Source organism: Eucyclogobius newberryi, unplaced genomic scaffold (assembly GCF_026437365.1).
Source record: "Eucyclogobius newberryi isolate DKJ021-1_F unplaced genomic scaffold, fEucNew1.0.hap1 SCAF_3, whole genome shotgun sequence".
NCBI lineage: Eukaryota > Metazoa > Chordata > Actinopteri > Gobiiformes > Gobiidae > Eucyclogobius > Eucyclogobius newberryi.
Genome location: NW_027315945.1, coordinates 22,793,379 through 22,805,469, shown reverse-complemented (window position 1 = coordinate 22,805,469; position 12,091 = coordinate 22,793,379). Strand labels below are relative to the sequence as shown.

General features: G+C 42.3%; 1 protein-coding gene across 3 annotated transcripts in view; it reads right to left on the bottom strand.

The window, feature by feature from the left end:
• Positions 1–12,091, bottom strand: part of LOC140373520 (CUB and sushi domain-containing protein 3-like) — a 211,921-nt gene that overhangs the window by 94,632 nt on the left and 105,198 nt on the right. For all 3 annotated transcript variants that reach the window (XM_072460052.1, XM_072460054.1, XM_072460053.1), the window contains exons 32-34: positions 4,881–4,994; positions 4,554–4,649; positions 3,769–3,972 (exon numbers count right to left, since the gene is read on the bottom strand). In XM_072460052.1, the coding sequence (XP_072316153.1) occupies positions 3,769–3,972; positions 4,554–4,649; positions 4,881–4,994 (414 nt within the window). The remainder of the gene's footprint in view (positions 1–3,768; positions 3,973–4,553; positions 4,650–4,880; positions 4,995–12,091) is intronic.

Here is a 12,091-nt window from a genome sequence, read left to right as displayed (position 1 = left end):
TAGTTTATAAAATGTTACTTCATGCTAATCCCATCTCATTGAAATAAGGTCTTTGCTAACAGATCGGTGTAATCTCTAACACTGTTCCCTCATTAAAAACATACCTTGAGTAGCATTTCCCTTCATTCACAATAGCTTAATGGATCCTGGTTAGAAAGTCCTCTCCCCTCCGAGAGTCAAAAACACTCAACTTCCCCAATCTGTGACGTTTCCTCAATCTGTGGCGTGGCTGTTTTGAAGTCCATACATCATCGCCAGACACATTCAGTGCATTTTCCCATCTAATCACGACCAGTACAACTGTTTAGCAAGCTAGCTTCCCCGGGAAAACTTTATCAACTTGTGTAATTCCCTCTGCAACTAATTTATGCCATGGGAAACAGGAGAGATACAGATGTTGATTTTGTTTTTTATAAACAAGTATTTGTAGTCTCCTCCTTGAACCGACACCTTAACGTGGTGGAGGGGTTTGAGCGCCCGAATGATCCCCGGAGCTATGTTGTCGGGGGCTTCAAGCCCCTGGTAGGGTCTCCCAAGGCAAACAGGTCCTAGGTGACGGGTCAGACAAAGATCGGTTGGGATGGGTGCTCCATGGCGAGCGCCTGGTGGCCGGGTCTTACCCCACGGGGCCCGGCCGGGCACAGCCCGAAGGAGCGACGTGGGGCCGCCCTCCCGTGGGCCCACCACCCGCAGGAGGATCCATAAGGGGCCGGTGCAGAGAGATCTGGGCGGCAGTCGACGGCAGGGGCCTCGGCGACCAGATCTCCAGACACAGAGACTAACTCTGGGGACATGGAATGTCACCTCGCTGGGGGGGAAAGAGCCTGAGCTTGTGCGGGAGGTTGAGCGATACCGACAAGATATGGTCGGCCTCACCTCCACGCACAGTTTGGGCTCTGGAACCCATCTCCTCGAGAGGGGCTGGACGCTCCACTTCTCTGGTGTTGCCCGCGGGGAGAGGCGGCGGGCTGGTGTGGGCTTGCTTATAGCCCCTCAGCTCAGCCGCCACGTGTTGGAATTTAACCCAGTGAACGAGAGGGTCGCGTCCCTCCGCCTTCGGGTGGGGGACAGGTCTCTCACTGTTGTGGCGGTCTACAGGCCGAACAGCAGTGCAGAGTACCCGGCCTTCTTGGAGTCCTTGGGAGGAGTACTGGACAGTGCACCGACTGGGGACTCCGTTGTTCTACTGGGGGACTTCAACGCCCACGTGGGCAATGCAGGGACACCTGGAGAGGGGTGATCGGGAAGAACGGCTTCCCTGATCTGAACCCGAGCGGTGTTCAGTTATTGGACTTCTGTGCTAGCCACGGTTTGTCCATAACGAACACCATGTTCAAGCACAAGGGTGTTCATCAGTGCACATGGCACCAGGACACCCTAGGCCGGAGGTCAATGATCGACTTTGTTGTCGTGTTATCTGACCTCCGGCCGCGTGTCTTGGACACTCGGGTGAAGAGAGGGGCAGAGTTGTCAACCGATCACCACCTGGTGGTGAGTTGGATCCGCTGGCGGAGGAGGAAGCCGGACAGACTTGGCAGACCCAAGCGCATTGTGAGGGTCTGTTGGGAACGTCTAGTGGAGCCCTCTGTCAGTAGGGTATTCAACTCGCACCTCCGGGAGAGCTTCTCCCATGTCCCGGGGGAGGCTGGGGACATTGAGTCCGAGTGGACCATGTTCTCCGCCTCCATTGTTGATGCGGCTGCTCGTAGCTGTGGTCGCAAGGTCTCCGGTCAGACCTGTTCCCAGTGCATGTTGGACAAAGGCCAGATCTGCCCTTTGTCACCGGTTCTGTTCATAATTTTTATGGACAGAATTTCTAGGCGCAGTCAGGGGTCGGAGGGTGTCCGGTTTGGGGACCACAGGATCTCATCTCTGCTGTTTGCAGACGATGTTGTCCTGATGGCTCCATCAAACCCGGACCTGCAACATGCACTGGGACGGTTTGCAGCCGAGTGTGAAGCGGCTGAGATGAGAATCAGCGCCTCCAAATCCGAGGCCATGGTTCTCGACAGGAAAAAGGTGGCTTGCCCTCTTCAGGTGGGTGGGGTGTCCTTGCCCCAAGTGGAGGAGTTCAAGTATCTGGGGGTCTTGTTCACGAGTGAGGGAAGGATGGAGCGTGAGATCGACAGGCGGATCGGTGCAGCGGCTGCAGTGATGCAGTCGCTGCATCGGACCGTTGTGGTAAAGAGGGAGCTGAGCCGAAAGGCAAAGCTCTCTATTTACCGGTCGGTCTACGTTCCTACCCTCTCCTATGGTCATGAGCTTTGGGTAGTGACCGAAAGAACAAGATCGCGGATACAAGCGGTCGAAATGAGTTTCCTCCGCCGTGTGGCTGGGCGCTCCCTTGGAGATAAGGTGAGGAGCTCGGCCACACGGGGGGAGCTCGGAGTAGAGCTGCTGCTCCTCCACGTGGAGAGGAGCCAGCTGAGGTGGCTCGGGCATCTGTTCCGGATGCCTCCTGGGCGCCTCCCTCGGAAGATGTTTCAGGCATGTCCCACCGGGAAGAGGCCCCGGGGAAGACCCAGGACACGCTAGAGAGACTATGTCTCTCGGCTGGCCTGGGAACGCCTCGGGATCCCCCCGGAGGAGTTAGAGGAAGTGTCTGGGGAGGAGGAAGTCTGGGAGTCCCTGCTCAGACTGCTGCCCCCGCGACCCGGCCCCGGATAAGCGGCAGAAAATTGAAGGATGGATGGAAGTATTTGTAGTATATTTTTTGTCCTTTAAATACAGGATTACTCAAACATGTAAGATAATTATGAGGGAAAACCATTATAATGATTAAAAGCTCATTAAAGTCCAGGCTTTTGAAAAATGACTATAGTCTTATTATTTTCCTACCTCAATCAAAAGTGGTTCCACATCTACCCTTGCTATGTGGGAGGCTGACACTAGATTGCCCCTTAGAAAAACTGCTCCATGTAAACCCATGCAAACAAAAAATGTGTGAATTTTTTTCCCATACATATTCATGTTTATTCAATGCTTGCTAAAAACATGTAAATTGATGAGAGGAGTGTGTAAACAGATGGCACATATATAACTGATTCAGGGGCTCTTTTATACCAGGTGGGATGTGTTGTGGATTTGCATGCCAAAACCACTGCATCTCAGAATGAAGAGCAGACGAAAACCATGTAAAAACATAGCTGGCACACAGTGCATGTGAAGGTCGGCTAAAAGTAACAGTGTTCTCATTCATCAGATCTGTTTATGGTTCTCTGCAAATGTACGAAAAGCTATTTGGTGCTTGAAATCTGACTTACTTTAAATTGCGTCTTGCTAGGTGTCTTAACATTCTACAACTGTCAGGGTTTTTATCAGATTTTATTTTTCCTTTCAGGGTTGCCAAACTATATTTGTCCTTCATACAGACACGGGAATGGCATGAGAAAGGTTTTGTACTCATCCTGATAATTTACTACATCTTCTGGTTGATTATGAGCAACTTGCAATCCATGCCAAATTCTTACGTAAAGTAAACACGCATTTATGCTAATACAATGTGCACCTGCGTCAGTATTTAACATTGTATACTGTATTACTCAGTCGAGCAGGAAAGAAAAAGAAAATGCATGCATACAGAGAAAAACACAAAAGACTGACATTAGTGAAACTGTTGTCGAAGAGGAAGAATAACAATCATTTGGATACACCTGCTCCTTCTGTGTGTGTGTGTGTGTGTGTGTGTGTGCGTGTTCGTGTGTGTGTGCGTGTGCGTGCGTGTGCGTGCGCATGTGTGTTAGAGTGGTGTAGCTGGAGGAGACTCACCGACACATGTGGGCACTGTGCCGTTCCACTGGGCCAAAGTATTGGGCACGGTCTCACACCTGATGGCAGTGGCTCCATGCAGCGTGTAGCCTGGATTACACTCAAAGAGCACTGCCATGCCTGTGCCAAAGTCGTTGCCGATCCGCTTCCCAAACCGCGGTTCAGGCACTGAGCTGCACTGTGAAGAACTGGTCCTGGGGACAGCTACAGGGCGAGAAGACAAGACGCATGTGTGAGGAGAGATAAGGAGCAAAGGTACATAGACCACAATGAAAGAAGGACAGCTCACAACAGCTCTAACCTACACCATTTACCTTTCTGGTGGAATATCTGCCACAAGCTTGTCTTCATAGGGATGTTATTGCTTTGCGTATGGCAATAAACTGATCTATATGTCTTGCATTTATACAACTTCAGGTGTTTTTATTGCTTTAGAAATAACTTGGAAAGACATCCATTCTCACTGTGAGCGGGGTTGCATCACCACAGGACCGACTTGTATCTTGTCTTGGTGATGTCACCAAGTTTGATGTCATACTGTGAATGTGTATAGGTAATATTTTTACGCTTTTGTGTTTCTTTTCACCATTCATTCACTTTTTGTCAGCTACTTGAATTTGAACATATATTGAAGATATTTGATACATTCTATTTATCTACATTATGTTGGGTTGCAAACATTTCATCAGCCAATTAAAATAATAAATATCATTCTTTCAGTATAGGAAAAAATGCTAAAGTAAAAACCTTACATTCATATTATGGTACCATTTCCCAATGCTTACCTTGGTACACAAAATGAAATCCTTTTGCAGTTTCACTTCCATTTGCAGAAAACTTCAGTGTTATTTTATTTCCTGAACTCAAAGGCAATGTCTCGCCTGTGGATGACAAGAAATGTTAATAATTATATATATATATATATATATATATATATATATATATATATATATATATATATATATATATATATATATATATATATATTTGCAGGAACAACAACAGCACAAACTTTCCTGCTTCAACAGGGAAGTTTGCTTCTCCTCCCCAGTCTAAAAATACCCACTTGCTTGTAGCATTAAAGCTGAAGGTTAGAGAGCTAAAGCTTTTACCTGAGTGAGATCCATAGATAGAGGACAGAAGGGCAGACTCTGTGGAGGAGCCATCGTAGATCTCCACCACATCAGTCATCAAGGTCTGGAAAAACACAAACTGTCCAAACAGCACTGCAAGATAAAGAAAATATTTGAAAAAAGGTTATTGCAATTGCTTGACTAAATTATACAATAAAAAATGAATAAAATATATGGTAGGGTCCGCACTCTCACTGGTTCAAAAAAAAGAACTAGACTCACACCTGAACCCGAGTTGTCTTAACCTGCATATTGAGGACATATGTATGTACGGTATGTATGTTTTTCTCATGTTCAGCTCAGAATCTCCAGAATTCCCCCACTGAGCTGCAGCTGAGTGTACCAGCTAACCAACTAAATCATGATTGGTGCAAGTGCTATGCTTTAGGTGGTGACGGTTCAGATCAGAGAGTTAAATGGTAAATGGTCACAGTTATGTTATGCAGCAAAAGCATACAAATAAATAATTTAAAAATCATACAATGCGATTTCTAATTTTTCTTTTTTCTTTCTTTTTCTCTCACTGTGCAACTGCACCTACGATGAAAATTTCAGATTCCCCAATGTAGGGTGTTTGCTGCCTTTCCTCACTGTACAGTGCTTTTCTACCTTCAAGGTAGTTAGAGTGCAAGAGTCAAGGACCCACTCACGCATTCACACCAGTGTTCGCAGACGCTGACCTTCAGATCAGAAGACAAGCACTCTACCGCCACACAAACACGCTGGATTTTGTAACCCAAATGAGAGACTCATGAGGCTCATTCTGATTGGGAAATCTTGAGAACCAAATCACCAAAGGACAACATACACAACTCGGCCATTAAGAAGGTATTCCATCAATATTGTTGAAAACTTCCAGGCTTATCCTGAAATCCTGGGCTGAATCAAGCTCCATCTCCAGCTTAAGCCTCAAGCCATTCAATAAAAGAAATAGTCTTGGGTCTGACCAACATTAATTCAGGCCTGAGGTCTGAACTGCGCTTTTGGCACGCTCCAGATAAACATGATGAGGCCGGATCAATGGAGCAATGAAAGCACTGAAACCATGAGCTCAAAAGGAGCATCAGTCGTGATGTGTTTTAGGATTTGACTAAATGAGAGCCAGAGCTTGATTCGTAATATGCACGTTTTCAGTTTATTCTGATCAGAGGCGTGGGACTCCCCCCACATCTCCCGTTCGATTTCCCTTCCTCTCCTGGTTGCTCTGCGAGCAGATAGAGGAGGCTTGCAGCGTGTTTAATAAAATGTTAAGTATAAAGTTGCCTGATACTTTTCTCGATGTGCGGTACCTTCAGGTCTTGACTATCTTTGTATGGAGTTAAGCTGCACGTAAAAGTGAAGCTCTTTGCATGTAACAAGAATTAACCAATGAAAGTGATTATGTGGATGCGCTTTGACAGGGAGTTAGAAACGAAGGAATGAGGAGAGGGAGAGGGAGAGGGTGCTGAAGGAGCAGCCAGAACCAACTGAAACACCAGTTCATCAAACCAGCGTGATTGTGCAGAAAAAGGATGGCTCCACAGCTTTACACTTCACAACAGCCACAGCTGAAAATATAGACCTGTTTTATTAGTAAACATTAAATTGACCAAAATAAATGTTTAATTTTAATAAAGTATGGTAAAAGTTAGATAATTTAATAAAACAATGGTGGCTATAGGCTTTTACATTATTTCTGCCTGTTTGCTGAGTGATGAGTGAACTTATTGTGAAACTGTGGCACTTTCGCATTTGCATTTATTGCACTTTATGTAATCTGCTATTAAACTGTTGGACTTTATTTTTGATAAAAAAATAAATAATTATTTTTAATGTATTTTTATTGACCTTATTGACCTGACCTCTTTGTGCCCCTTGAAAAAGAGACCTCGATCTCAGTAGGGGTTTTCCTGATTGAAATGAAATACATTGAATACATTTTCTGGGAACACAAATTTGTCATGTCTATACAATTTTAAACTGAATGCCACTATCCACACTATAAGGAGCAATGAAATGATATTATTTTTATTTCATTTGTAATTTTTTGTTCTAAGAGCATTTATTATAATATATTATACACGTGTTGGACGTAGTGCCTAATCTACCCTTTACACATTGCCAAAACCTATAACTATATCAGTGTTTCAGAACAATGATACGATACAAAGATTATCAGGTTAGGACTACTATCTACAATTAACTACTTTATCTATCACTCCCTATATAATTGACATGTGAAGATGGTGGAATGAGGATATGTGTCTAGACTTTGACCTTTAAATTGATTAAGCCACCTCTGACTAATGACACAGCATGTGGGATCAGCAGCAGGATCACAAAATCTTATCTCGACTACAGAGCAATGGGAGAACTACACAGAGCTTATGGTAATGAACTGGGGATTATTTTAAACACTCAGGGCATGAATATTTCCAATTAAACATTCTTGATGATATCACTGTGTGCACATCCTTGAAAATAATGTGATCTTTCATTGTGTGTGCAGAGATGCGGCCCACTGGATCCAGAGAAAACCTGGGACTGAGACTTCTTTAGTACAGTACAGTACGTGTGTATATTAAGAATGACAGAAAACATTGTATTCTGAGAGCCTTGTGCAGAATCATCCTGACATCCTTTGTGGAGTTTTATCCGCATTGTGAAGACAGCGAACTAAACCAATCAGCGTTTATTTTTGCATACCAAAGCGTAAGCCGTCCCGGTTGTTACGGCTTACAATGCAACAAAAATAAGCATTCAAGAACAACTGCCAAAACAAACCTACAAAGTCAATGATCCCAGCTACTGTACCTACTTTCTGATTTACACCTATTACTTCTTTACCTTTACTCCACGATTTATATTGGCACAAAGATTAGAGGTTTGAGGATATAGACACAGCAAAGCATCTTTAGAAACATAACACTGGACTAGGTTTGGCCCTCCTTCCTGTAACTATCTCCACATTAGCTTGGCATATATTGCTTATAAAATGCTTAAACTATATAAATAATCAAAAATAATCAATACAACTGACTGCAATGTTGGCCTATTGTAACATTATTTCATGAGTTTTAGTAAATGGATGTTGGTAACACTTTTGAAAAACAACACTTTTAATATTTGAGGTGTAGTTTTTATAAAAATCGTTCCTGAAAGTTTGTCATAGTCCTATATTCCACAACATAATCCACATGAAACCATCAAAGAAGAAAACCAGCACACGTAACAGACGCTACTGCTAAAGGTAAAATATAGCGGCATATGTTGGTCCTTCTGGCAATGAATTATGTAGAAGCTATCTGTCATGTTCCCTCTCTAGCCCTGGATTTTCTCTGGCAGTCTTGTTTAGCACAATGAGACCATTATATCCACAACAACTAAGAAAGACTGATACCTAAATGACTTCTGGAACCACAAGAGGCAGCGCTGCACTCTTCCCCATGAGATCACACTTGAGTACAAATGTTCAACCAGGTGTCACTTGGAAAGTGAGCAATGTTTGTATGTTTCCATAATGAGATAACATGTAACCTTATGTTTGACACAGGCCTCGCCGTACAAACTAGAAGCAGCAAAAACATAGACTAGAAGGGAAGACAATAGAACCCACCACACAGAAGGTGTGTTCACAAAGACAACAGAGGCTCTTTATCTAGCGAGACGTGAGGACGCCTATGGCACAAAGCCGATGTGGAATAAGAGATGGTTTTACCCTAAGGGACTTCTCACTACTAGAGCATTAGCATAGCAACACAGGGGCTGCACACTCACTAACTCTACACACATGTACCAAATACAGTGCTGTTCATTGTGCCTCTAATCCAAAGGCAGCCAACCATGACACCAATCTGCTCCTTTGCTGTAATCATGTCCAGATATTAAGTCAATAAACCATGGTAAACTTGTTGCCTAATTTATGCAGGACTATGATGAATATTTTGTCCTCTGGGTCTCGTCGCAGTAATGTAATGCACTGCATATGAACAATGGGCGACATTATTATGCCACAATCAACCTTGATTTATTCCAAAATATAAAGAGATGCTCTTTACACACTTTGAGGCAGTGGATTTAATTTAAGTACTGAGCAGGTATTTCTGCTCATGACGCCTGCAGGGCTTAACACTGCAAATATAACTATAAAACTAACACACTCCACACAGAATACTCATTTGATATTAATCTGTATTTGCATGAAAAGTTGTTTTTTCCCAAATCAGAATTTTTTTTTTTTTTTTTATGGGAGATTTTGTTTCGACATTAAATCACGCACATTAGAATATGCATGTAGGGAGCTTTTACAACTAAATAAAAAGCTTTTACAACTAAATAAAAGAAGTGCAAACCAAAACTGCTATTCCACATAAACCCATCTGCGTGGGGAGATTTGAGCTTGTGCATGTTCACTGGTGCATGGACTAAACATGGAAGCAACTCTTTGTTCATTCTGACTCAATACACACATTTCCTGCAGGTATTTGTCTCTCAAGTCACGGTGAGAAAACCCCACTCTAAAGGTGCTCAATTGGGCTGTGATTGGTGTACAGAAGCAGAGGAAATTAAAATCACTGTCATGTTCCGGGAACTGCTTTGGACAATAGAGCGTTTTGTGACAAGAATAAGACGACTTGTTATCCTGCTGGAAATATCAACTGTGTACAAAGGATTTTGAGGCAAGACAATGATGCACACCTGGGCAGCCAGAATGTCGACAATAAGCATGCTAACCCTAACTCGAAATATCTCAAAGTTATCTGTCCTTTTCCTCTGTATCTACCTGCGTTGCAACAATAGAATTTGCCCATGTGTGGACAATAAAGGAATATCTTATCCCTTATCTTATCTTAAACCTAACCCTAACCCTAACCCTAACCCTAACCCTAACCCTAACCCTAACCCCTAACCCCTAACCCTCATACATAGCAGCGGAGATATACGGTAGAGTCACAACATTTCAAACTCAATTTCAATGAGGTAATACTTGAAACAGATTTAGTTACACACAACCACACAACCAAGAGAGTATTTATGTGAATAAGGGCTGCATTGTGTAGAGAAAAGTCAGTGCATTTATACTCCATAAAAATATGATCAAAAGCAATATCTGTATTGCACCAATAGAGTTTTCAATGTAAGTCATCAACATAATGACAAAATATATAAAATGGTTCATCCTGTTGGACAAGCAATTCACTGTAACCTTGAAAAGGATATTATTTTCATATTAAAAAATGCCTAATAAATGTACTTTCTATAAACAGTTGTTAATGCCAGATTCAATATGGCTGACTTGTATCTCACTCCATCACTCTGAACTTCTCTTTAAGCTCTAACCCTGGTTCTTTATCATGAGATTGTGGGACAAGAGTCCTCTCCCCGTCAGAACAAGGGCATGGGCAGATAGGATCACCACAATAATGCCCAAAAGAAAAATGTCATAATCCCTCAACAGCCTCTATCTCTGTCGCTCCACGGCACTCCATTCTCCTCCTGTACCATGAATAAACAAATGGTGCCTCGCAAGGGGACGACTGATGGAGGCACTGACCATGAACTGGATGAATTGCCTGGTATGACCAATGGCTCTCACTTTTAATCAAACTTTATTCTATTTTGCAGTCCACAGTCTTAAAAAAGGAATAACTCCACATCTTCAAGCATAGACCATTTGTGAACGCATGTGCACAATGTCGTTAGGTACAAACTTTCTCTTTTACTTTTCACATTTATTTGCAGTAGTACACCACATAGGGGCGTGGACTTGATGATATATGAGTCTGATTGACCTTTTACTTAAGTGATACATAATCTTTTTAAACATAAGTAGAATGCATTGTTCATCTCAATCGGCTTAGTATTGGAAGTTGCATCGACTTCCTGTCCAAAATGGCCGAAATGTTAAACACTGTGGCAAATAACGAATTTTGATTTATGCGTTTTTCTTTTTTAGAATGGCTATGTGACATTTTTAACCTAATGTGTATCACTCAGACTCTTAATTTAAAAATGTAGTAAGAGGGTAGGTGACAACAACTTTTCTGAGCACTCAAGGCAACAATTCGGAAACAAACACATCAATCAATCAATCAATCAATCAATTTACAACTAAAGGTTAAAAGTTAATTCTGTGTAGCATGTCCCCTTTAGAGAGATTTGGACTGGGATTTCACCATTTCATTTTGTTATTTTTGCAGATTTTTGGCGCATAGGCTTTATATTACAATGGGAATGAAACCGGGTAATGACATGCAGCAAATTGTTGAAAGCGGGTTAAGCTTTTATAATTTTTAAAACAGTGAAAATAATATTTTAAATAATTCACCTTACAGCTCATTGCTCAAATTTTCAAATGCATTTCCAACCTCAGTTTGTGCAATCCCTGGGTTTGGGACCCTTTAAACACTAGTATTTATTTAAATTGATACTATTTATGTGTATTATAGTTTTGTGCTCATTTGTAACTTGAGGGATTCTGCAAAATGATATCTCTTTTTTATGTGCACATAAAAAAGACAATAAAAATTGAATCTTGAATGAATCTTGAACATTTGCACCCATTATCTGTGCCATCTATTGTAACTGTGCTATTTGCTGGTCGTAGCACAGCATCGGACAAATAAATTGCCTATTCACAGCATTACTAGTTTGCTATTTCAACCCCTGACAAAAAAAGAGAGTCAAATGTTATTCCAACGCAGAAGTGACACATTTATATTAAAGTAGACTAACATTTAGGAAAAAAGCCCAAGGGTAAGATCTCTTACAGCTTAAAAGAGCATTTAGACATTCCTCGTGTTGTCACTATTGTTTTACATCCCTCATATGTATTCAGATCCAGTGTGATGACGCAAATTGAAATGCATCACACTGTATCAAGAAAACGGTCTCGGACACAAAGCTCATTTTCCATGGACATATAAATCCATGTGATGATTTGATAACCATCACATATTTCACAGTGTCCCGTGAATCAGCTCTGCACACATACTATCCTTAGATCATGTTATACTGTGAATGGTGTTATGAATAAAATACCATGGAACAGCAACGCTCACAACTGGTATCTGATCTCAAACCCCTTCAAAAGCTACATGTGCCTCAGAGCTGAATGCAGGCACGATAAGGCACAGCACTGGGATTTACAAAAGGTAAGCAAAATGGCAGCATATGTTTATCCTTCTGCTGATGAATAATAAAATAGGTGT